The 25750-nt window shown below is 40.7% G+C and overlaps 1 protein-coding gene across 1 annotated transcript in view; it reads left to right on the forward strand.

Moving 5' to 3' along the window:
* cspg4ba (chondroitin sulfate proteoglycan 4ba) overlaps positions 1-24336 on the forward strand; it is a 29742-nt gene extending 5406 nt beyond the window's left edge. Inside the window, exons 3-10 of the mRNA XM_073465729.1 lie at positions 1106-4678; positions 5619-6086; positions 6786-6962; positions 11786-11984; positions 13972-14103; positions 17990-18162; positions 18592-18775; positions 19855-24336. Coding sequence (XP_073321830.1) covers positions 1106-4678; positions 5619-6086; positions 6786-6962; positions 11786-11984; positions 13972-14103; positions 17990-18162; positions 18592-18775; positions 19855-21914 — 6966 coding nt within the window. The 3' untranslated portion in view covers positions 21915-24336. The remainder of the gene's footprint in view (positions 1-1105; positions 4679-5618; positions 6087-6785; positions 6963-11785; positions 11985-13971; positions 14104-17989; positions 18163-18591; positions 18776-19854) is intronic.
* The last annotated feature ends 1414 nt before the right edge of the window (positions 24337-25750 follow it).

Below are 25750 nucleotides of genomic sequence, written 5' to 3' on the forward strand. Positions count from 1 at the left end.
CATCCTGTAAGCAGCTCTGCCAAGATAAATCGGCATACAGAATGGACAGATGTACTGTAGGAAGCCTTTTTAATATGCAGACACATTCATGAGAAACACAGTCCTCAGATATGCATTATAGCTTTTGTGCATCAAACTCGAGAATTCCTTGTGACTAAGCTTCTATTCGTGTTTGACTTGTGCTACCGGGAATGAATCACTCTGTCGACTGTGTTACATTGTCGTACTTCAGTGAGCACGAGGAGTGAACTGCTCTTCCCTGTTCCTTAAACTGGCACAGGTCACCAAATATTTTTTTTGTTCACTTGCACAAGCTATCCTCGGGCTTGGGGTCTCATTCCATGTGAGTCAGTCATGAGTGTTTGCTCCCTGGAAACCCGTGCATGAATTGCGGGGACTCAGCAGCAAGCCTTGACAAGCACGTCATCTAAATGCAGCATTAGTTTGAGATGGTGACATGATGCTCTGAGGACGTAGCTAAAGGCAAAGAGATAATAGTTCTCTTCCTGCTTTAAATCACAGAGAAAGCTCAGTGTTATAAAAACAATGTGACATCACAGTCTAAATCCTGTGTTTTCCTTTCCAGGTGTCACAGTGTCTACAGTTAATCCTTTAATTCAAAATCATAATTTCATGAATTATAGAACAAAAATATTTAAATGCTTCATAAAGAATAGTAATGATATATTAATATTTGTATATGTTTATAAAACAAGATTGTAAGTAGGTATAATGTGTACAATGTTCATCATCTTAGTTTAATGTGACCTGATATGGTGCTAGATAAAAAAGTTAAGGAATCGCTAAACTCACTACATTTCACCCCCAGCAGGACATGAACATCCATCAAATTATTGGCAATCCATCCAATAGTTGTTGAGACATTTGACTCAAAAGCACAAACATCAACCAAAAAGACATTTCAGTGTGATGAACCAACTGACCAACACTATTATTCTTAGAGACATGCCGTGAACATGGCAAACAATAACAGTAATCAAATCTAAAAAAAGATATTTTCTAAACTGGTAAACGAGAATTTAAATTGAATTTCTGCTCAGATCAGTATGTGCATTTATATTTTGTTCCTTGTTTATTCTCTTAGCTGAAGCTTGACCTTGGATCGGGGGAGCAAGTGTTACAATCAGAGAGAGGCTCTCAGCTCAACGACTTGGCCTGGCACTCTGTGGAGATCTACCATGTGCAGCAAAATATCACTCTGACTGTAGACAAGAACTCTCATACCAGTGCAAAGATGCCTGGCTCCCATCACGATCTCCAAGTTTTAGATGGTATCTATGTGGGAGGCTCAGGAGGCCTGGATAGAAGTTACCTCCCCAGAGATCCGATTGGCTTCCGAGGGTGCATGGAGGATGTGGTCTTCAACGAACACGACCTGCTGTCATCACTGAGGCCATACACTGGATTTAAGAATGTCTATGAGGTGTCTTTAGGCTGTAGTCCTCAATTCTTTGCCACAGAGGAGGACCCTATCAGCTTCTTCAGCTCCAGGGCTTATATTTCTCTTCCAACTTGGAGCACCCAGCAAGAAGCAGTATTTGAATGTGTTGTCCACACTTCAGCAAAAGAGGGAATTATTTTGTACAGTTCAGCCAGAGAAGGGGACTTTGTTGCTGTGGAGATTCAGGAGGGTTTGCCAGTGGCCATTGTTGGAAAAGGTGGAACGAAAACAGAGCTTCGTTCCCTCACATTCATCAGTGACAGGAAATGGCATTCTATCAAGTTGAATTTCAGTTCAAAAAGCCTTGAGCTCACTGTTGACGGAGAAATGGTGAAAAGCAGCATTAGCTCTCGTTCCAAGGGGCTTCAGCTTAAAGGTTATCTTTTTGTTGGAGGTATCGATGATAGCACCAGAGCAGAAGTGAGAAAGGCAGGACTTGTTTCTGTGTCTGGAAGACGAGTCAGAGGAGGTTCCTTTAAAGGATGTTTGAAGAGCATTGAAGTTAACAAAGTGAAGATGGGTCTCTCCAATGCTGTAGTCACCAAGGATATCTCAGTTGGTTGTGAGCCAGAGAAAGAACCAGAACCATCGACCACGGTGAGTCCAACAAGTGCTCCAAGATCCCTCTTTCACTTGGTGACACCAACACCATCACTTCACATGTCCACCTTAGCAAGGGGCATGGACCGAAGGTATGGCTCGAATTTTGTGCAGCTCAAAAACCTTGTGGTCCAGGAAGGTGGTCGAGCATCTCTCGAGGCCAAACACGTCAAGGTACTTCTGGACTTCAAGAAGCTTGGCATTCGACAGTCTCAGATCATGTTCAGAATTCGGGAGCAACCAATTCGTGGTCAGATAAGGCTTGATGTTGATCAAGATCAAGAGGAGAACACTTTCAGTATGTTGGATCTTTGGCATGGACGAGTGATGTATATCCATGGAGGCTCTGAGGAACCAGATGACTTCTTCATGTTTTCAATTTATTCCAGCAGTAGAAAGCAAGTTCCTGATTATCTGAAGGCCAACAAATTATACCGCTACAATATTACTGTGACACCCACCAATGATGCACCTGAATTAAGTCTCCCTGAAGGAAATCTCTTTGTCCTCTTGGAGAACACAAAGAAACGTCTCACCACAGATATTCTGAAGGCCACAGACATTGACAGTCCCTACACCGACCTTGTCTTTTCTGTGCTCGGGAGCCTTAACGCTGATGCGGGATATTTAGAATTAGAAAACAACCCTGGCAAGGTAGTGACCTCATTCTCGTATTTAGACTTGGAGGAACTAAGGGTGTACTATGTTCACACAGGGGTTCGAAACTCGAGGATAGTTCTTAGAGTTAGCGATGGGGAAAAGGTGAGCAACACTGTGGTTCTTAGGGTCATGGCTGTAGCGTTGGAGTATAAGATTGCCAACAACACAGGCATTGAGATTGTTCAAGGAGAGTCAGCTATAATTGGTTCAAAGCAGCTGGCTGTGCAAACCAATGCTGTGAAACAAGTTGTAGACATCCGCTATGATGTTATTGAGCCCCCTCAGTATGGAGAACTCCAGAGACTTCACTCAAGTGGTGAATGGAGGCATACTGACTCGTTTTCCCAAAGGCTTCTAGAAAAAGAGCGCCTGAGGTATGTTAGCACTTTTCAAGAAATCCAGACATCCACCGCCAATGATTACTTTAAGAGCAAAGTTAATGTGGCTGGAAGGGCGACCACTGAGATTCTCTTCCCAATCACAGTAAAGTGGGTGAAGTACTACTTAGTGAGGAATGTCATGATAGACATTGATAAAGTCAGAAAAGTGACGCTAAACTCTGACCATCTTTTCGCCACAGCCGAAGGTGTGACGATCTCAGAGGATGACCTTTATTTTCGGGTTCTCACCATACCAAAGAAAGGTAAACTCCTGCTCGACACCACAGTCTTGAAGAAGAACTCAACCTTTAGCCAAAGAGATGTGACAGATCTAAAAGTACATTACGAGCTGGTCGACAGGCCTTATGAGGATACCGGTGACAGGTTCAAATTTCAGCTTGTTTCCAGACATGCTCAGTCACAAAACTATGATTTCCAGTTTTCCATTAAAGCGGATGTCAACAGTGTGTTTATGAGAAATGATGGCCTCTCACTTCTGGAGGGAGAAAGTAAACTTATCACAAAAAATGAGCTGTTTGCGGAGACTTTGAGTACAAAGGATATGTACTACACAGTCATAAACAGCCCCAAACATGGAAAGCTAGCCCGTATTAGTCAGTCAAATTCCAATGCTAGCTACAACAATATCTTAACCTTCAGTAATCAGGATATCTTAGAGGAACGTATAATGTACATCCATGATGACAGCGAAACAACCCAAGATGAGTTCACTTTCATAGCCTCCACCAGCCAAGGGTTCAAATCTTCCATTGCAGAAGATGAAATTGGCTCCAAAGAAGGAACGTTCAATATTTCTATCCAGTTACTCAATGACCAAAAGCCGGTACGTGTTATTGATAAAGTTTTCCATGTAGTAAGGGATGGACAGAAGTTACTCACTATAGAGGATTTGCGTTATCATGATGCAGACTCTGACTTTGATGATGGCCAGTTGATTTACACTCGACGTGGGATCCCGATGGGAGACCTAGTGCTGGTTAATGACACTACTCACCGGCTGTTCCAGTTTCGACAGAAGGACTTGGAAGAAAAGCGAGTGTTGTTCATTCACAAAGGTGTGAGCACTGGCAGGTTTGTGCTCTTTGTCTCCGATGGAAAACATTTTATATCAAGCCTTTTAGACATCAGTGCACATGACCCGTTCTTGAGGGTTGGCAACAACACTGGCCTCCTGGTTCAGAAGGGCCAATCGGTAACCTTTTCTCCTAGTAATTTTAGTGTCATATCAAATTTGGACATCAGAGATGACCAGGAGGTCATTCTCAAATTAGATGAGGCACCAAAGTATGGAGGACTTTACCGCAGTGAAACAAAGGTGGACTCATTCTCACAGGCTGACTTAAAGGATGGGCTCATCTCATTTCGGCACAATGACAGCAAACACCTGGGAGACCATTTCAACTTAACAGTGAAAGCTAAAGGTCTTCAGCTTGCAGTGAGGATTAATGTGAAGGTTTACCTGGAAAGTCATCAGAGGCCACCTATTGTGCAGCATCACAACAGCTTACTGGTAGAAGAGGGAAAACCAGTGAAGATCGACGAAACTAAACTAGAGGTGAGTGTTTTAGTAGATAGACAGGCGGATTGACGTTTCATCAATGTTCATGCAGCATTTATTTTAATTTAAACAACATGATGGCTATCTTGAAGACCGGTGCTCTCATATTTTATTCAACTTACAGAATCACATTTTTTATTAAGATATTAAATACCAAATTTTCTTTATTTTTTTTTTATTGTTTGAACAGTGATCACACAATTGTATTCTTTACAGAGGATAATAATGATGAAAATTCTAGTTATGACATAAATAACAATTAGGGATTCACAATGGGCTGGGCAATATTATTATATACTGTATATGGTTATCATAATATGAGGTAGTATATCGTCTTACATTTTGTACATCATTATATCATGTAATTAAATTAATGTCATTGCGTTAATATTTTGTGAAAGTACCAATACTCATCCAAATATACCCCGATAAGAGGAGGTTTAATAATATGTTACTTCCACTACAGGAGAGACTTTATGTTATGTGCAAGTAGTTGGGATAAAATAAGATATGTGTGTATATATATTGGTATTGGAAAATATCGGCATATCAGATATTGGCAAAAATCTGTTTATATGCAGACAATGTTTCATTTTAAACATTTTCTTGTTTTCCGCTTCCAAACCTAACATGAGCATTGAAAAAAAAAATTAGGCAAACAGCTTTCATCCTGTGGCATACTTTTGGTATCACAAGGGAACAACATCCGGCAGATAACTTAATTGTAATTAAAGGACAGTTTGACACTAATGTTACAGTGGAAAACCAGTTTAAAATTTTAAGGCTACTGAAAAGGTAGAAATCGAATGCTGACCAGTGTTTGCATTTACATTTTACAGTGATGCCAAGTAACATTAAGAGCAAATGAAAATTAAACTTTAGTGACACATGGAACATTTCAAATGTAACCAGTGAATATGTTTTCTGATTGTTGCAGGTCACTCACGAGGACAACCTGCCATCTGAGATTGCATTCACCGTCAAGGTAGCCCCGTCTCATGGCTTTCTCCGGCGTTTTGTCAAGGAGCGCTACATCGGAACCAAACAATCCCCTGTCAAGACATTTACCCAAGAGGACATTAACAGTGGGAACATCCAGTACATGCAGGTGGAGCCCGGCAAAGTCGACGACACTTTCATCCTCGATGCCACCAACGGGGTCACTGATGTCAACGACATTAGGATGTCTGTTGACATCATCCCACGCCTCATCCCACTTCAGGTCTCTAATATCACACTGGACGAGGGCGCCTCCAAGGCACTGACCGAGGATGTGCTCAAAGTTACCAACCGACACTTCGCTGGAATCAACTTCCTGTATAGTTTGACTGAGCCCCCGCAGCACGGTCACATTGAGCACTCCCGGCTGCCCGGTGTGGCCATAACCTCTTTCAGCAGGAGGCAGGTGAGATATTTTTACACAATCTCTTAAAGTTGCTCAATTAGAGATAAATGATTTGATTTACAGGGGCATTAATACTTTCTATGCTTATAACTATCTCTGAAGACACAGATGTCATGTCTGTCATCTCATTTTAAAGTCATGGGATGATTTAGAGCAGAGGATGCTCCCAAAATTGACCCATATTTAGAGGCATTTTGACAAGCTAAAATGCCTTCTTAATTAAATTACTGTATAGCAATATTAAGCATAGTTTGCTTAGACTGGTCAACTGATGCATAAATAATTTGATTTATAATTATTGCAGTATTTATGTCAGGCCTGAAAGTAATAGTGAAGCCACAGAGCTCATGTCCTTATCGACCAGCTTTTTTTCTCCACAATATTTATAACCTAAAATTGAATCTTAATAAAAAATTTAAAATGAAAGGGCTGTAAAAATAGCATTACCCTGGCTTGACCCCCTTTTCATTTAATCCTACCCAAGCCAGAATCTCTCGACCTCGCTTTTTCTTTCTTTAATGTTGGTGCTCCCAATTAATTCTAAAATTTAACAAAGCGGTTATGTGTTAAGTTTCTGTCTTTATATGCAGTAATAGATGAGAGTGACCCGAGAGTCACAAATAATTATAGTGTTTTATACCTGTCTTTTGATCAAATGCTTACAAGTATTCCCTGATAATTTCCATCTTCTTTAATCAGGTGGAACACGAATTCATCTACTATGTCCATGACAGCAGCGAAACCTTAGCTGACAACTTCTCCGTGGTAGCCAACGATACAGGCCTGAGGAAGCAGAGTGCACCCCAGACGGTGTACATCCAGGTTACAGCTGTCAACGATGAGCCTCCCGTTATTACAGCCAACAGGGTCCTCAGGGTGAGTCTGCACTGCTCTAAATTTAAACTCTGGACATTTTTTTTTAACCAGCAGGTCTGGCACCATAGCGCTCTGTCAGACAATTTTCATGCGGGCAGTGTTGCAAGTAGCCCTGGCTGGCTGGATGAGGGAAACTATGTTTGCTATGTGGAGGAGGGTCTAGGGTGGCTGGCAGCACAGAACAGACGCTGACATACATTTAGAGATGCCTTGGACTTGTAGGGCGGTCTGTTATGGTGTTAAGTTGTTAAACAGATTCTCCTAGTTTGAAAATAAAGCTGCTTTTTAGTGGGTCAGTTGCAAGCAATGCTGCTTCGGTGATCTGAAGAGGGAGCTGCTGCCATTTTGCATATTTTGGGTTGACTGGAAATGATTTGAAAGGCCTCTAATGAATACAAAAGAGTTTAAATCAAATGGAAAATAAACCTCAGGCATAACACGGACATAAGGTCTCGCTGCCAAAAATATGTTGCTTGTATTGAGTCCCATTTCACAGCATCCTAGCGTTGAGTGACATGATGGCATGGCCTGGAAATAGCAAACGCTGCGACCACATGGCTTCAGATCATTCCACTTTCATCTACTTCACATCTCTCTGCGCATACAAAGAAACACTACTGCTTATTTACTACCTGTCTGCTTACACACACTGTGAATATGTGACGCACAGTTCTCGTGTGTGTCAATGTGCTGAGCAGTGCTGACTTGTGCTCAGTCAGCTTTAGTGGCGAGAGTTGGGAGAGGTCCAGCTGGAAGGAGAGGCTGAAGTGTAGGTCTCTATTGTCTGTGCAGCTTTGCCCCAAATGCCTCAAATTCCTCTGGGATCCTGCAGACTCGGAGAAGAGCAACTTCTTGAGTTAACTGCACTGAAGAAGACTGGGAAGCCAGCTTAGTTAAAGTAGTTTTAATCAGAAACTCTAAGACAAACTAGTTAGGACATATTTGTAATCTGTCTTATTCAATGTGATCAGTAGTGATTATATCATGTTTTACTTGATGTTAGGTGGCAGGAAACTGGAGTCTGATCGTCCACAAGGTGGCTCTCTACCACTGCAATTCATGTCAGCGCTTGTGCTGTGGAAGATCTTGAGAGATGTACATGTTTTCTTACAATCACAGAGTTATGTCTCTGTCATATCATTCATTGGAACATATTAGTTTTAAAACAGATGTGATGTTTTCCGAATCATTATTTAAAAAGGACACTTTTAATTCTGAACTGTGCCACAGAGATCATCTTTACATGTTACATGAGCTTGGCAAAAGCTGAATAAACCCGTAGACACTAGATATCAGTGCAGCACCGAATAAAATCTACTGTAAAATGGATAAGTCCATTTTGTCCTTTTGACAAATTGAAACAAACAATACAGACAAAAGAAACATCATGCAATGACTTCTCAGTTTAATCTTATCATTATGTCATCAAACAACTTGCGTTATCTATCTATAATGTAGAATCTGCTGACATGTTTTAATTAAAAACAAAAGTCTTGATTTTGTAGGTGTGGCATTAATAGGTGACCTTCTTCTGACTTGTTACTGTTTTCCAAGGATTATGACAGACATTAAGAAATAATAACAACTACATTGACATATTTTGGCAGTCTGTGGTCAGGAAAGTATGACTAAAGTTCATGGAGTAGTCTCATACGGCTGCAAGTCTCCTGTCGTATTGTTTGATATGATTTTCTGACAAAAGGGGGGAAACTTGAGACCAAGCAACATGTGATTAAAGGAAGGAAGTCAAGATAAAAATGCGTTGTGTGTAGCTGAGATAAAAAAAAAAAAAACACGGCTGAGCAAATAGACGTCAGAACAGACGAGGTTAAGCAGTAAAGCCTCATGGGGATTCGTTAAGAAAGATCAAAGGTGTAACTTTGTTTTGTGCCTGAGCGTTATCTCAGTGGTCTGATGAGCGGTAGACACCCCGTCATGTTTGAGGGATTGATCTCGACTCCACGGGAGGGCAATTTGTGCAAACTGATCTCATATGTCTTGTCTTTGAACACGGTGAGTCACACTGATGTTGTTCATCAGACTCATCAAACCCATCCATGCTGTGACTTCCTGTTTAGTGGGAGATCAGTGGACGTGAAGTCATTTCCCATTAGGTTAACAGACACGTGGGTGGTGTTCCGTGTGGTGGATGGATGTGGTTCACAGGTGCTAATTAAAAAAGTACCCCCATGCTTCTGTTCCAGTGACCAACACTTTTTACAGCCAAGTAAGAGGCCAGAGTTACACCTCAGCCTTCAGTTTGGGGACTTTTGGGGACATTGATGGCTATTTACAATCAAATTGTATCACACTCTCATGTATCGTGTGATGTGTGCAGGCTGCAGCAACTGTTGTGCATCAACTTCTCACGTCATCCAGCTGTCAACAGAACAACGGTGGGAAAAAATGCTGTGAGTGTGATCGCTGAGACATTGGTGTGATCATACCCTTTATATAAAACGCTACGTATCTTGTAGCTGCATAGCACGTCAACGTGGCCTGCTAAAAACAGTTCAAACAGGAAATGTATCTGTAATTTATGAATAAATGAAGATGTATGGTACATGAGAAAACACTCCAGAGCAGGCAACCAAACCTATTGATGGCATTTATTGTGACTTTAAAGCTGCTATAATCAATATTTTAATTTAAAAAATGGGTGACTACATATAATGTGAAAGGTGTCCCTCGTAGTGTTGAACCTGCAATTATTTATTACCACTCTGCCGTCCTCTCAGCTCCAGAGAGCATCTCACATTTGGGTTCAAGATCCACGACTTTATGGTTTCGGTTCTCACTTACATCTCGCATCAGTGTCGTTTCCAACCACAACAGGCAGCTGTTTTTAGTGAAAAGCTCTTAAAACTCACAGCTCACCAGCACAGTCAGACAGACATAGTTAGCAGCCAGCTGGTGAATATTGTGGAGCATTAAGCAGCTGAAGAGCCAGATATTTCTCTCAGGAGTTAATGGAGACCAACATGGAGATAAAATAGTGTATATAATCAAAATGCACAAAAAACAACTCCAAGTGATGTTGCTTTCTATCTGGCGAATATGTAAGTGATACGTTTTCAATTCACTTTGATTCAAAACAGGTTTACTGGGAATCGAAAACAGACTTTTACTTTGCCAAAGCAAATTACCCATGAGAAAGTACATAAACAGAAGTCATAGTAAGTGCTGTATCGTAGGCAACTGGACGTGTTTCAGTTTCTTGAAGATGTTTCACTTCTCATCCAAGAGGCTTCTTCAGTTCTAACTAGCTGGAGGGGAGTTGCAGGCTTTTAAACTCTGCATGGGAGTGTCCTTACAGAGTCGTTAAGGACACATGTGAGCTCTCACAGCTCACACGGTTAGTTAGAACTGAAGAAGCCTCTTGGATGAGAGGTTAAACGTCTTCAAGAAACTGAAACACGTCCAGTTGCCTACGATACAGCATTAGAGTTAGTAGTATGTATACACTTCAGTAAGTAAGTTTTCTTTATCAACTTGATGAGGTAGTTATATGTCAATATGTCACACAACTTGTTTCCATTTCCCCGAGGCCAATGTGGCTAAAAAATCTGTTAATGAGGGTTTAATTTTCACCCAACCTCAAAAACAAAAAGCAAACTATTACAATACAGTAGGTGCCATGGTAATTTAACTAAATCCGAGTACAGTTGTATGATGACGACATGTAAAAGGCATTCAGGTATATCTAAGAATAAAGAGAAACTAAATGTATTTTATTTATTTTATATAGAAGTTTTTTCAAGGATCAGACATTTTGACACGTCACAAAAGCACAGGTTTTAATAGAAATTGATGATCATGCTTCAGTCTTATTCACTTACTGGAACATTGTTAATGTTGTAACACCTGTGCTGTTCCTGCTATGATAAAGTATAAATGTCTGCTGTGAAAAAAGAAGATTTCTGTCTCATCCTCTCAGTGATTACTGTGGAATTACAACCTGTATGAGGGACAGTGACATCATATTATGCAATAGTTGCTCCGGTCTGGACTATAGAAGCTCATCCATTGTTGTCAAGTCTCTGCACGCTTCAGTAGCTTTGTGTTCTGTGTCTCAATGAGTTCCTCTGTTCCATCATGTCAGCTCGAGGCCTTTGAATTTACATGGAAGCAGGACCTTAACTGCGCCGCACGAACACTCTGCAGTACATCCAACTGTGTTTACAGTCTGCATGGCTATATTTAGTACTGAGATGTCCTCCATTTGAATTATGTTGTTGAATGTGACTTGGGTGATGCTCAGAGTCTATAGGTTGTTATTGTCTTGCCGTCTTTAGGCGCCTCAGTCAGAGATTATTTTTCAGTTCTTTGTTGGATGATAAACTGCACAGTGGAAAATGACGGGAGAAAGGCAAGAGAGAGAAATATACGTGAAACTGCCTTCGAGCTCACACCCACAGCGCCCTGGCTGCATTGTATGTGGTGATGAATGTCAAGGACACATCAGCTGTTTCCACTGGTCTTTTATGTGTCTCTTTTCCTTTTTAAATTGACTCTTATCTGTGCAGAGAAAAGGTGTTACAAAAAGTATGAGACATAATCCTGTTCTATTCGACAGACAATCATATTTAAGTTTTTTTTATTCAAAGACTGGCATCCACAAATGGAAACGAGCCGTAATGTCAACAAACTGTGACGGTAATTCCTTCCATCTATCCAAATAAATGTCAAACTCGCATTTGGCTGTCAAATAACATCATGAGTCATGTCAAACAAAGCAAATCTGTTCCCCTCTTCCCGGAGGTCTGTATTGTCATGTAGATTACAGATGCCACCTGTTCTGACAATGTCCATCTTGTGTCCAGGTTTGGGTGTCCTCAGTGACAGAGATCAGGCCGGAGGATCTAAGGGCACAGGACCTGGACTCGCCCCCAGAGGAGCTACACTTCATGGTGACCCCACCCAGTAACGGACACCTGGCCCTGAAGAGCGCCCCCATGAAGGAAGTGCTCAACTTCACCCAGGCACACATAGACCAGGGACAGCTACTGTTTGTTCACAAAGGTAAACATATTTTTGAGGAGCCAGAAAATACTTTTTCAAATAAGAAAAGGCAAAAAAAATGTAATTAAGTTTTTATTTTGCATTTATACAAACAGCATAAATACAGACAACAGAAGTGAACAGGTGGTTAGAGCTGCAGCAATTAGTCGATTAATCAATTTGACAATTAATAATATTTTGGAATGATGACCAACGAGTATCTGGACCAGATCAGGCCTGTGACTGTCAACACTGCAGATTGGGAGGTATTGAGTTTCTCTGCTGGTTGGTCATATCAGCCAAACCAGCTACAGCCAGACCTATTTAAACATCAAGGGCCAGAAGAAAACTGTCTTTGGAGCAGCATGTGCTCGATCCTATCCAAAACCCTAAATCTCAAAATGGTTAACTAGCGAGGGACCTTTCTTAAAAGCCACAGAATTAAAAGAAAAACGTTTACCTTCACTTATTTGCACGATGACAGGTGGATTAAACGATGTGAGAAGATGCTGCTGTCCTACTGTCGACCTTAAATAAAATTATTTGTCAACTACTTTGATAATTGATCAGTCAGTTCAGTAATTGTTTCAAGCAAAAATGTCAAACATTTTCAGCTCTAAAATTTAGGGATTTGCTGCGTTTTTGTCATTTATGATAGCAAATGAAGAGTCTTTGGGTTTTGGACTGTTGGTTGGACAAAAGAAGCAAATACCAAAACATCACTTTGGGCAATTTCTGACATATTATAGACTGAGCAGTTAATCAATTATCAGAAAATAATTGGCAGATTAATCGATAATGAAGTTGAGCTGCAGTGGGTACAGGAGAAGTCAAGAAGCCAAAGACTTCAGCAACCTCCAAATTACAAACTAATTACAAGAAATAAAAAACTATTTGTAAAATAATAAATGATTAGTGTTAACTCCAGAAAAGACACAACTGCATTTCTGTTCAGAGGGTTATTGAAGAAGAAAAGACTATTTCCATAAAGGGTACTGTACTTCATAGTATACTTTATTGTCTTTACTAGTTAAAGTTGTATTTTGGTATCATATTATGTTGTGATTCTGTTGTGCAAATGAATGATTCAAAGCAAATTGTAATTAGAAACAAAAAAAGAGATGTTTGACATTTTTGTTTTTGTATGTGGGATGTTTTGTCTCATGTAATGAGTTACTGTAATATGCATTAATACTGTAAAATGATTATTTCTCATATTGTGACACTGCTTTCCAATCACAAGTCCTAAATGTTCCCATGTGTAATTAGCTCCAAATGTGATCAGTTTTTTATAATTCAAGGCTCATGATAACTTGCTGTTGTTGTTCCTTTTGTGTCCAGTAGAAGGCGTCATTGGCTGTTCCTAGTGGTTCGATTTGCTTTGTCAACTCACAGTGAATCATCAGCAGAAACAATGTGCAATTTCTTTCGTTAGCCGTTATATTATTAGCAACTCTGATACAGACAGACTGGACTAAAGCCAGGTTGGAGGTGATAATCTTTTATAGTCGGTAAACTCTGATGTAAAACGGTGGAGAAGGTCTGTGAACATTTGATGGTGTCATATCAGGTTTCTGCTTACTGCTCTGATTCCTATCTACTTTTTCTTTGCCTGTACCGCAAGGAAAGGTTGTAATAATAGTGTGTGAGGGACCCGTCCCATCCCATATGTTGAAGAATGTCTCTTTGTACCACACATACTATACACACACCTGCACTAGTGTAGACAGTTGATTTGATTGAACGCTCCCTTATTGAGAATGTGTAGCTAACGTTGTAGTTTCCTGAAAGCAGCATCTGGTATGTCTTTATGATTATTAGCAGGGACCAGACGCAGTTTATTTGTAAATTTGCTCCAGCCAAGAACTAAATGAAAACATGTATTCACAAAACTACATGGAGTTGTTTCTTTATTCACTGCAGGCGGACAGAATCTAACAACTTTGCCTCAGAGGCTTCTCAACAGGTGGAGCTTTTGATTAAATTTTTTGTTTCATTGCATTTCCAGGTGCCATGTCTGGAGGATTCAACTTCCAAGCCAACGATGGTGTGAACTTCACTCCCAGGCAGATCTTCAGCATTACTGCCAGAGCTTTAGTCCTCAGTTTGGAGATAAACCGTCCGCTCAAGGTGTTTCCAGGTAAACTAACCTTTAGAGTGGAGACTTATCATTAAAGGCTATATTTATATTATTGTCAGCAAACAATAATGTGCGAGTGCATCTCTTTTCCTTTCGCTCTTCTACACTCTGTGGCACTCCGCAAAACATAAAAGCGTGAAAACAGGTCACAAGTATGTAGTTTAACTTTGAAAAGGGATAAAGTAATTTACTAAAACATGGACACTGCTGTTTTTGATGACTTTTACTCAAAGTGGACTAAATAATCGATTCGGTGGGGACTTTTTCCAAACACGGATAAATACATATTTGGTGCTCAAGCAGTTACAGCAGAATGATGTTTGTTGACTTGATTAAAAATAAACTCAATGAAGGAACAGGTCACCCAGTGCAACAATGTGGCTCATTGTTTTAGTTTTTGGACAACAATGGACGTCTGTTGTACAAACAAATAGGCAGCATGAGGTTTAAGTTACACAGACAACACTTGTTAGTAGAATGAATGTATTTTTGGATATTTTGTTATCACCAGATGTGTCCTTTACTGTCACACATCCTTCACATCAGCAACTACATTTTCTCAAGTCACTGGTTTCATACAAGTACACACTAGAGCTGCAACTATTAGTCAATTAAGTGATTAGTCGATCAAAAGAAAATTAGTTGCTAACTATTGATTAATCATTTCAGTCATTTATCAAGCCAAAAATGCCACTTGCTGTTTTCAGCTTCTAAAATATGTGTCAGTTATGACAGTGAGTCTTTGGGTTTTGGGCCGTTGATTGGACATAAGAAGCAATTTCAAGTTTTAAGCAACCTTTTTAAAATCCTTTTTTTTAACCGTATAAATAATTGGCAGATTAATGAATAACAAAAATCATTGTTAAAACCAGAATCAGAATAGTACGTTATTGATCCCCGTGGGGAATGTTATGTGTGTACTTCCACCGCGAAAAAAACCAAAAAGAACGCTCCCTACCAGAATGTTTAGAGACGGTGCAGCTTAAAGAAGTTACTAATAAAGTTAAAACGAGTAAGGTGACAGAAGAAAGCTAAAAGTTGGGGGGAAAAAATTGAAAAACGAACAGGAGCAGATGTAACAGGCTGCATGGACTTGCGCACTCGGACGCATGCACACTAAAAAAGCCAAACTTTACTTTCCACCTGTGCTTATAATCATTTGTTGGGGTTTTTTTTTTTTTTTAATGTTATTTATAGGCTTTTGTGTCATGAACACCGGTGCCTTGTGGAAACAAAGTATTTCTGTCTCCCTGTCATTTTTAGTTGTTCCATTAATATCTATATGCAAAGTAATTCCTCTTTTTAGTTTCTTTTGTTAGAGCTTAGCTGAAGGTTTTAAGCATGTGTGTGTTGGTCACACGTTGCTCTCTCATTTGCTGTATTTAGTAAGATTCAACCTGCATTTATGTAAAGCACTGCCTGCAATCCCTTTTGGTTAAATAATTCAGCACCTTTCCAACAGCCAAGTCATTACTTTACCCAAATACCAGACTGGTGAATCAGCTGCTGTTATTACTTAACGTTTTTGCTACTTTTAATACTCAGGCGCTAAAAATAGGCCGACTGGGTGTCATCTGTGTCCTCAAACACATTTCAAGGTTTTCTGAGATTTCCAGTGGTCTGGTTTGTGAGTTAGATTGGAAAGGATATTGTGAGGGTAGGAAACTGCCAACTGGCACGCTCTGCTGAGCTTCCCAGCCACAGGGTGAGTGGGTACTTGAAAAGCTGTGCCACTGTCTGTCTGAGGCAGCCCTGTTTGTGCTTTGTGCGAGGCGGGGCAGAGGGAGGGGGATGGGGGTGGTTGGGCTGCAAGCTTTAACTGACAATGAAGGGTTTTGATGGGGTGAGGGGTGACATGAAACACTTTCACACTGTGGAGGTGAGATACATTTTTCTCCTCTTCCTCAAAGTCCTCAAATGTCTGGGTGCTGTCTGTAAAACTGTGCAAAGACTCCTCACTAAATGGTTGCATGTGGCTCGTTAAGAAACCAGCGTTCACCTGAAAGCGTTCTGACAGGAAGTCATTGTGGTGCCTGCAAATACTGCACCAGACTTAACAAAGTGATTCTTCATAAAAGAACATTTACTCACAATTCTTTCAAGGCGAATGTGTTATGCTTTCCACATAAAATAGAAATGCTATGTTAGCCTCTGTAGTAATCCTTTCCTTTCCTTTAAACAGCTGATATGATAATGTTGTATTTGCAATGAATTGAGGATCTTACAGTCTGAGGGAAGCAGCTGCTCTGTAGTCTGTTGGTACGGCACTTCAATTAAGTTTACTTTGTTTTACTATCGTCATATTAAAGTTTTTGGTCTTACATGGCCACAAATAGATACATGACCTCATCGCCATGCATCCAGCCAACAATTATGTCTTTCTTCCCCTTGCTTTCAGAGCCAATGCACACACTAGCCCTTCAAGATGTTAATGAGAAAAGGCAGTGGTGCTCACACCGCTGTTGTCCACAGGGGCCGCCAGAATCAACACAAAATGAAAATTCCTTGTAGCCACTTTAATTGTAAATAAAAGAAACCTTTTTCATCTCTGAGTAGTGTCGGCAGGTCATCCATTTCGGCCGCATACAGCCAGAACAACCTTCACAATTGTATGTCACCTGAGAGGGGGAACCCAGCGTAAACAGCTTTTACTGGCAGTCGCTACCCCCTGCTGCTCATGAGCTCAAAAAGGAGACCTACGAGAGAAGCTCAAACGCACCTAACTTTTTTCACTTCTGCACAGCTGGCAGCGTGAAGTGAGTGAAATGTGAGGTAATCGGTTTCAGAAAGTTCCAGAAATGGTCAGACTCCACCTATTTAACTCCAGCACCGGAAAGGTTTGGTCGGAGGGGGTTTCTCAGCTGTTCAGCCATCTGACAAGTACCTCTGATGGAGTATAGTGGCGCTCAAACAATATTCTAACATGGGTTTCATGTTGTTGCCGTCTTATTCCAATCACCTTTCATCATTATTCAAAATTTTAAAATGTCATTGCCTCAAAAAGACGAACTTCAGACAGTGAACAGTGGTTGCAGCATGTTTCCCACAATGTATAGCACATTTTCTCATCTCGATGGCATGGACTAAACAGCTCACAAAAGTATTTTAACGTATTTTGATTATATTCTCTACGTTTTACATGCTGACAGTACAGGAAAAACCCATCATGTGCAGATTTAGAGCAAGATAGGTTTTCAGTTTAAAAAAAACAAGAAAGCCCATCTCCCTCTTCCTCGAAGAAATTTCCCATGAGAGCCAGACAAGGATGGTGGGAGTCTCACGACAAGTGATGAATGAATTTCACTGTGCTTCGACCCCTCTTTCCTTCTATCATTGCCTTCTATCATTTATCATCAGTCTTTTTTTAGGCAAACTAAAATCCCCATAGTGGCAGCAGAGCTATGGAAATCTGTGAAATTCATCTATAGAGAAAAGAATCTCTCAGTAGTCGTCTCCTATCATCGTGCACAGGAGATGTTTCTCTTCTCATTTTCCACGAGTGGAAGATTTCCGTGCCTACAAGGAGCTGATCCACTTTTAATTTCTTGTTTGTATTTTATGTAACACCCCGCACTGCAGTTGGACAGTGCTGTAAAAAGTCTGTGATGTCTGCAGTGCAGCTTTAATGTGACACATCAAAGGACTCTCGTCGGTCTTTTCCAGAGCTTGTTTTGCATAATTTGGAGTCAAAAAGATGTGAAACGCTTCCAGAGGGGAAAACTTGCAACATTTGACGCAGCCACACAAGAGATTTAACAGTGTGGTCTGGTAAACTGAATGCCAGACAAGAAAAAACTAATTCTCTGGGCAAAGACAGTTTTGTGATCGATTATCCAATCCACTTCATCTGTAATTTTCTTAATTCATTTTCACGTCTTTCCTCCAGGCTCTTCTACACCCATCACAAATGAGGATTTACAAGTAGTGACCAATGACATCAGTAACACCTCGAGCCGCGTCATTACATTCACTGTGATTCGCCATCCCAAACTTGGACGTCTGGCGATGAGGAACCCTGATAATTCAACAGTGGACATCTCCACTTTTACACAAGACATGGTGAGTGAACAACTGGAGGTCATGTCACCACAACGCAGTATGTTGAAATGAAATAAAAGGGATGTGGGCCAGTTTGAGAGTAAATAGAGTTCCTCCATTCATGTGGAAAGTTGGCAGATTTCCACAATATGAATAATTGATATTCTGCATCCTCATTCAGGAAATTTGCTTCTTTAGCTAAATGGGAAATGTAAGGCTCTTATGTAATCAATTATTTCTGATGGATTATGCTCCGACACAGTTAAAGCTGCGACTCTCAGTGTACTTTATTTACTGCTGAGCAAAGCAGTTTTAAATGAGTGATGACATTGTATACATGCTGTAGTAATGACTTTCAGAAAGGTGAAGAATTATTAAGGCCACTGAAGTGTTTATACAGTTGATTAAACCCGCAGTTGCCTGAGGATCTGTGCTGTTTTTGTACATCAGGTAAACAGGAAAGAGGTTGTGTACATTCAAACCCCCATCGAGTCAGTGGGCTGGGAAGCCATGGACTCCATGACCTTCTCTGTTACTTCACCGCCCACTTCTCTGGACGGCCAGACCTTCAAAATAGACATTTCTTATGAGAATACTGGACCTGAACACAAGACAGTCCTGCTTGCAAACACAGGTATGAACAGTCTACAGTCACACAACACTTTTTTAAGGCTGTACAATGGTGCTAACATGCTCGCAATAACAATGCTAACATGCTGACTTAAAGCAGGTATAATTGTCACTGTTACCTATCTTAGGTTAGCGAGTTACCCTGCTAACATTTGCTAATTACAGGGTTTCTACAAGTCCTTTAAAAAGGACTAAAATCTAAAATAGGAAAATGGCGTCATCACATTTATTCATTATTTAAAAGCAAACTCCATGTAAACTGATGTTTATGTATGTATGTGGACACACGCATGCGAGTGAGTAACAGCAGCTCAACAATGCAGCTGCCCAGACTACACAAGCAGCCAATGTGGCCAAGAATGTAAGTATGACTCAGGAATAGTGAATTAAGAGCTTGGTTGCTTCACCTTATACAAGAAAATGCTCAAATTAGGAACTTTGGGTATACTATTAAGGCAATTCAGTCACGTAGGAAGTAAAAAAGCCTCCATAAAATGCCTGCCATCACACAAAGTCGTTCAGTATTCACATCGGGAGCATCACCAAAGAGTAAATTCATTTATATTGCAAGTAATTCTGGGACTCCCATTTTCCTTCATATCCTGAGCACTTTTTTGCCAGCATGGGCATGAAATCCATTGAAACTTACCTAATTAATTATTAAAAGTCTTAGATTTAATATGTTGAAAGTTGTACAAAAACCTTGTAATTAGCACTAAACCCAAAGTACATCTCTGAGGCTGAGGGGAACGTCATTCCTTTTTGGTAATAAACTGGAAGTGACAAAATACAGTTTGTGAAACTTAAAATTGTGGCGCTAAAGGTAATGTTAAGTCAGCAGGCTTTATCCTCTGGAGACGACAGATGTCTACATTTTTTTGGCAATCCATCCAATAGTTTAGATATTATGACCTGGACCAAGGTATGGACCAATCAACCAACAGACTTAGGTTGCCATCCCTCAAGCCCTGCCACTAGCATGGCTAAAGCCCACTGACTTGGCTGTTGTTTATGGTTTTATTACTTAAAAATGTTTAACAATGTTTCTTCTCTGTGATTAACGTAATGTTTGCCTGGTGCTAGGTGCTGAGGTAACAGAAGGGGAAAGTGTCATCATTGATGAATCCAAGCTGGATGCCACTAACCTGATGTCTAAGCTGCCGACACCTCAGCGGAGCTCCCATGAGGTCTGGTTCCAGGTGACGTCTCTGCCTCAGCATGGTGTCATAGTGGTGGGTGAGAGAAACCTCACCAAGGAGAAACCAAATTTCTCCCAGTTCATAGTTAACAAATACGGTATCACCTACAAGCACGACAACTCGGAGACAACTCATGATTCTTTCGTATTCAGCGCATGGATAAATCCCAAGGGCAAAACAGCGCAGCGCCCTCAAGATGACGATGAGGTTGTTGAGGAGCGTTTTAACATCACAGTCACACCTGTAAATGATCAGCCACCTTTGCTAAAAACCAAAGCTCCAAGTCTGAGGGTGGTACAAGGAGATACAGTAGCCCTCAGGCCTGAGAATCTCAAAGTTGAAGACTTGGACAATCCTCCTGATGATATTAAGTTCTCTGTGATTAGTAAGCCAAACAATGGTTACCTAGCTCTTGAAGGAAGTTTGAACGAGTCAATAGTGGCCTTCACCCAAGCCCAAATTAATAACGGAAGTGTCTATTTCATCCATGATGGAAGCTCCGTCTCGGGGGTGTTTTACTTCAGTGTCACAGATGGCCATCATAAACCAATATATAAACTCTTCAACCTAGAAGTGACAGAAATCACCATTTCTCTGGTCAACTACTCTGGATTGACACTGGAGCAAGGCAAGACGTCAGTATCACTGACCCAGGACAGCCTTGCTGCTCAGTCAAATGGGAAAAACATCACCGTTCACTACCAGATTACACGGCCTCCAAACTTTGGCAAACTTCTGAAGGACAACCAAGCGGTAACACAGTTCGAACAGGAGGATCTCCAGTCTGGAAGGTTGTCCTACCATATGATCTCCCTTTCCTCTGCAGAAGACAGCTTTGAGTTCACTGCCTTCACTTCAGAGGCCAATCTGACCGGCCAAGTGCTAAACATAACTGTCAGACCTTTGATCAAGGTTGGTAAGGGTTTGAGGATTCCCAATGGGATTGCTGTCAGACTCAACACTAGCTTTCTAAATGCCTCCCAACTGGCTAATATCAGTAATAGTGACCCTGTATTTGAGATGATCTCCCATCCTAAGTATGGGAAGGTGGTTCAGACAAAACCTGAAATGTCCACAAAAGCGGTACCAGCTCAGTCTTTCACCTTTCAAGAGGTGATGCAGGAGAAGATAGCCTTGGAGCTGAATGCCAACATGACAGGAGTTGAGGAGCTAAATGACTCACTGGTGTTTGTGCTGAAAGCGGATAACATCCAGCCTGCTAAAGGGGAGTTACACTTTACAATCGTGCCATATGATCCAGCACTTTTCCCAACCACAAAGAGTCCTGTTGCAACCACATCATCGGTTCCTCAGACACCATTACAGACGTCCAGAAATGGAACTGCTTCATCAGTCCTTTCTACAGCTTTCTTCTCCACCCAGCAGCCAAGTAAAAACCAGCTAAAGTTCAAGGGACGCAACCGATGGGGAAACTCTAACAGAACTAGCATTTTGAGTACGACTCTTGGCAAACCAACGCGTGGAGCAGAGGATTTTCCCTTTAGGAACACACCAGTACGCGTAGAGTCCTACCCTCAAAAAACCTCCAATCCACTCCTGGTAATCTTACCACTGCTGGCCCTGCTGCTTCTCGTAATCATCTTTGTGGTCTTGGTTGTCTTTCTTCGACATCACAGGCAAAGGAAGCAGAGCACTACCGCACAAAAGGAACCATCTTCCAATGGTCTTCAAAGCAGTCAGTCCTACCAGGGCCAAACCCAGAGGAGCACAACAGTTCCCACAGTGACTGTCACTCCGTTAAACCACCTCTGCCCAGGTAGCCCTGTTCTAGATCGGTTAATGACACCAAATCAAGGCTCAGCTTACAACACAATTGATTCACACATGTTCATAAGTTCTTGGAGTAATGGTTCTCCGACATCATCTTCCCAAGTAATTCAAACAGCCACTCCCACTCTGCAGAAGAGTCAGTACTGGGTATGATCTGCCACGAAACAACTTGTAGCTAAACGTGTTGGAGAATACTGTTACAGGTTTTGATACCAGATTGAAATGTGGTTGCGTGTACTGAAGGGGAATTTCGGTATTTCTTAAACCTGGGCCCTATGTGTACGTATTTTGGTGTTAAAATGATTCACACCAAAAGTTTTCAGATTCCAGTTTAGGTTTAGTAGATCACCTCTCTGGTCACAGTTGTTGCCTCATCTAGATTGTCAAAATAGGCTAAATATTCTGCCATGACTTTTGAAAGAAATTCTTGCTGGCAGTTCCTCAAAGTAACTCCAAACTCTCTCTTCAACTCTTACTCATGTTTCCACTGTCGTCTTCCTGCAACAACTCAGATCTCGCAAGATTTCAGAGCAAGACTTCTCCTTGAGCGAGACTTGTGCGTCTGACTACCAAAGAGATCTTACTTTTGAACAAAAAGGTCTATCTCTGTATGAATCGTTTCTGTAATGTTGTCAGACACTGACAATAACAACCTCAGACTGCGAGTGGCAAAAACAATGTATTTTATTCGACAGAACTGACATTCGTAGTTGCCCCAAAAGATTGTGTTGCAGCCATCACAGCTGTGTCGCAGCTGCCAACTGAAGGGATCTACTGGACCAATTCCAAAACTATTGGTAAGTATGAATCATGGACAGACCAATGTATGTTATCATAGGGCTCAGGTTTAAAAATACTGAAATTCCCCTTCAAATGAGGCTGCTGTTGTAGGTTATTAGCTTAAGGCTGCATCAACCAATATTTTTGTATTAATTCTGAATCAAATAACTGCCATGTGTACGTTTCCGCTCATAGTGACAAACTGAGAATTATCACCTAACTCTGCAGCCTCATGGAGCTTTTTTCCTCTTTTAGCTAATTTGTTTATGACAGCACATTACTGTAAGGTTCAGTTTCATCACTCTTATACTTAGAGCCCCATTTCCAGCAGCAATAAGCAGCAATCACCTAATGGCAAATAGATAAAGTTAGCAACTACCTAAGGAAGCAAATCAAACATTTAACAAGCTCAAGATCAAGATTTTTTGTAGAGTTGGAGGAGGCTTAAAGGTCACTGTATGGCCAGAAACTCAGCTCTTGCTGATTGTGTAATTAGGCAAATGTTTGCTAGCAACTTAGCAAGAAGGCCATAATAACGTATGTGAATGGTTTTGTATATTAGCCACCTCTGGTGGTCAAACATTGATTCATGCAGCTTTAAGGAAGGCTAAAGAAGAAAACCACAATGGCCACAGTCCTTTACAATACGCTAATGAGAATCAGGACAGTCCATTGAAACACTGGTTTACAATCCAACACCAACCACTGCTGTATATTGAGCTGGTGGGATAGACTTTGTTCGCTTGAGCATTTACAAAGCAGTCGTCATTGTGGTAAATTATAACCTATGTTTGGTGCCTAATGTATGTTTAATTGCTCACATTGTTACCTGGTCCTCATGCACGTTGAATACTTCCATTGTGAGTTTTGATCATGAGAATGGAAGATGATGCTAATGACAGCTTGAAACTGTGAATTACTAAGACTGACACTGGCCATAAAGATGTCCTCGCTAAGCATTTCAATTGATTGTGCAGATTTTATATTGTGGTTATGTATTATATATTATAGTATAGTGACTTTTTGTAAACTCAGGTATTTTGTTAACAGTCATTTACTTCATGGTACCATTAATAAGGGTTGCATGTATTGTTATGAATTGATTGTTTATTTTAAGTTTTGTCACAAAAGCCCCCACCGTGGTTGTATATCGAAATGGGAGTTTAAAATGGCTGATTTTATACCACTATTACAACAGGTTTTTTTTCTATAGCCCTGATCAAAACACACTGGTTAAGAAGTTAACACTGTTTTTTATGTTTTTCTATTTTACTATGCATAGTATTTATATATTTTCAACAACTGTGCACAAAAAATCAAGGCACTGATCTTAAAGATTAAACAAATCTACACTGTATTCTGCCGCCTTCACCTCAGTGATTGAAATTCAAATAGAAAGCATTATGTGTAATCTGTTTTCTAGTTTCCCAACAGTTGGGTCTAAAACAATTTAAAGTCTATCTTATACATCTAACACTGACAGACAATGCCAATATCTTTGACTGAAATGAGTGCTGGTATTTATATTGATTATTTAACACTTGTGTCATCTGATTCCTGACATTATCTACTGTAGGTATTTTCTTGTTTGACACTGTAATAATGTATCTACTGTAAATTAAAGGCTATGGGAGATGAGAAACAGCTGTCACGGGAAAAAAGTATGCTGTAAACTTATGTTATGAAATCATTTTGTACTGAAGAGTCTATCCAGTGTATTCCGTCTCATTTGAATGATGTAACCCGAAGTGTCATATTTATTTATACCATATTTTTAATAAACCACTTAAAAACATTTCTAAGGACTTGTGTGCGTGTATAACCTGTGCAATTTTTGACTTATAGTGTCCAAATTATCCCTTATTTCTTCCACTTAAATGAATCTTTGGCAGTTTTCTTTATCACTGTAATTTAGACTGTAGTTGCAGCCTGTTGCCCCCCTCTTAATGGCACCGTACTCACTGCAACAAAAGATACAATGCACCAGAGAACCAATTAGAAAAAGATTAATGATCATCATCACTTCTCCCGGTTTCCTGCAATTACCTAAATTGTGAGTTTCTCACATCCGAAAACAATAAAACAGCAGAACGCTTTCACATGATCTGCACGAGGTGTTGTCAGTGTGCCACTGCCAAAGTGAATGTCCTCTAAAAATCTCAGAAGGTAAACACGTAATGTAATTTGGCAAAGCACGAGGATCGTCTTCTGCAGCCGTGAGTCAGTCCACATGACTCACAGTATCCTGCATACGAAGCGATTACTTGTTCTCCTGAGCCCAAACACACTAAATGCTGCGGATGTTAAGGATGTCTGTCACATGTGCACAGGTGTTAACTAAAGATTATTGTACAGGTCAGGAGGAAGCTGTTTAATCAAATATGCACCCAGCTCAGCCTTTTATACACAATCAGTGCTGCTGTGCTGAATGGTCTTGTTGACAGTAAATGAGCTAATAGCAGGGGTGAGCAATGGCATCACATATGAGTTGCAAACTTAGCACGCTGATGTCAGGCCAACAGGAACTTCACTAGGATACTGGTGTTAACCACAACATCGCCATTTGTTAAAAGGAAATTCCAACACATTTCCGGGCGGACATCAGAAAATTGTTCAGGTCATCATTAGAGTGGTTGTGTGCAGAGCCAGAAGTCTGAACTCAAAATGTGCTTTTAATCGTGAGCACGCAAGAGGTTCACTGATACAATGGCTTAACTTCTTCACCATTCCCATCCCGACAGAGGGCAGACAGAGATTTGTTGTTAGGCTAAGGCCGTGCTGGTGTGGTGTCTTACTCGCTTTGTTTCAAACCCCTGAATCACTGCCCACTTCCCAGTTATTTACGTGATTGAAACAGATCTTGTGTTGTGCTCAAGGACATCTGCTATCAGGCTGTTGCCTCGTCGCAATCACAGTTTCTCAGGACATTTTAGATTATAAAACTGTGATGATATGGCAATGAAGGAGGTATCAGGGAGGTTTGAAAAAGACACGAGGGAGGGGGGTTTTCTCAAAGTGAGACAGGATTTAGAAGATTTAGATCACCCACTCACTCCTTCACACACAAATACACAAACAGAAACACAAAGCCAGTCTCTGCTTGTCTGTACTTCCCCAATCTGAATCTAAAGAGTTCTAACCTCAATCCCAAAGCGTCGAACCAACATTGTTTATTTGTGGCAAAAGAAGATCAGACGGGTAGAAGTGAA

Source organism: Pagrus major, chromosome 5, assembly GCF_040436345.1.
Source record: "Pagrus major chromosome 5, Pma_NU_1.0".
NCBI lineage: Eukaryota > Metazoa > Chordata > Actinopteri > Spariformes > Sparidae > Pagrus > Pagrus major.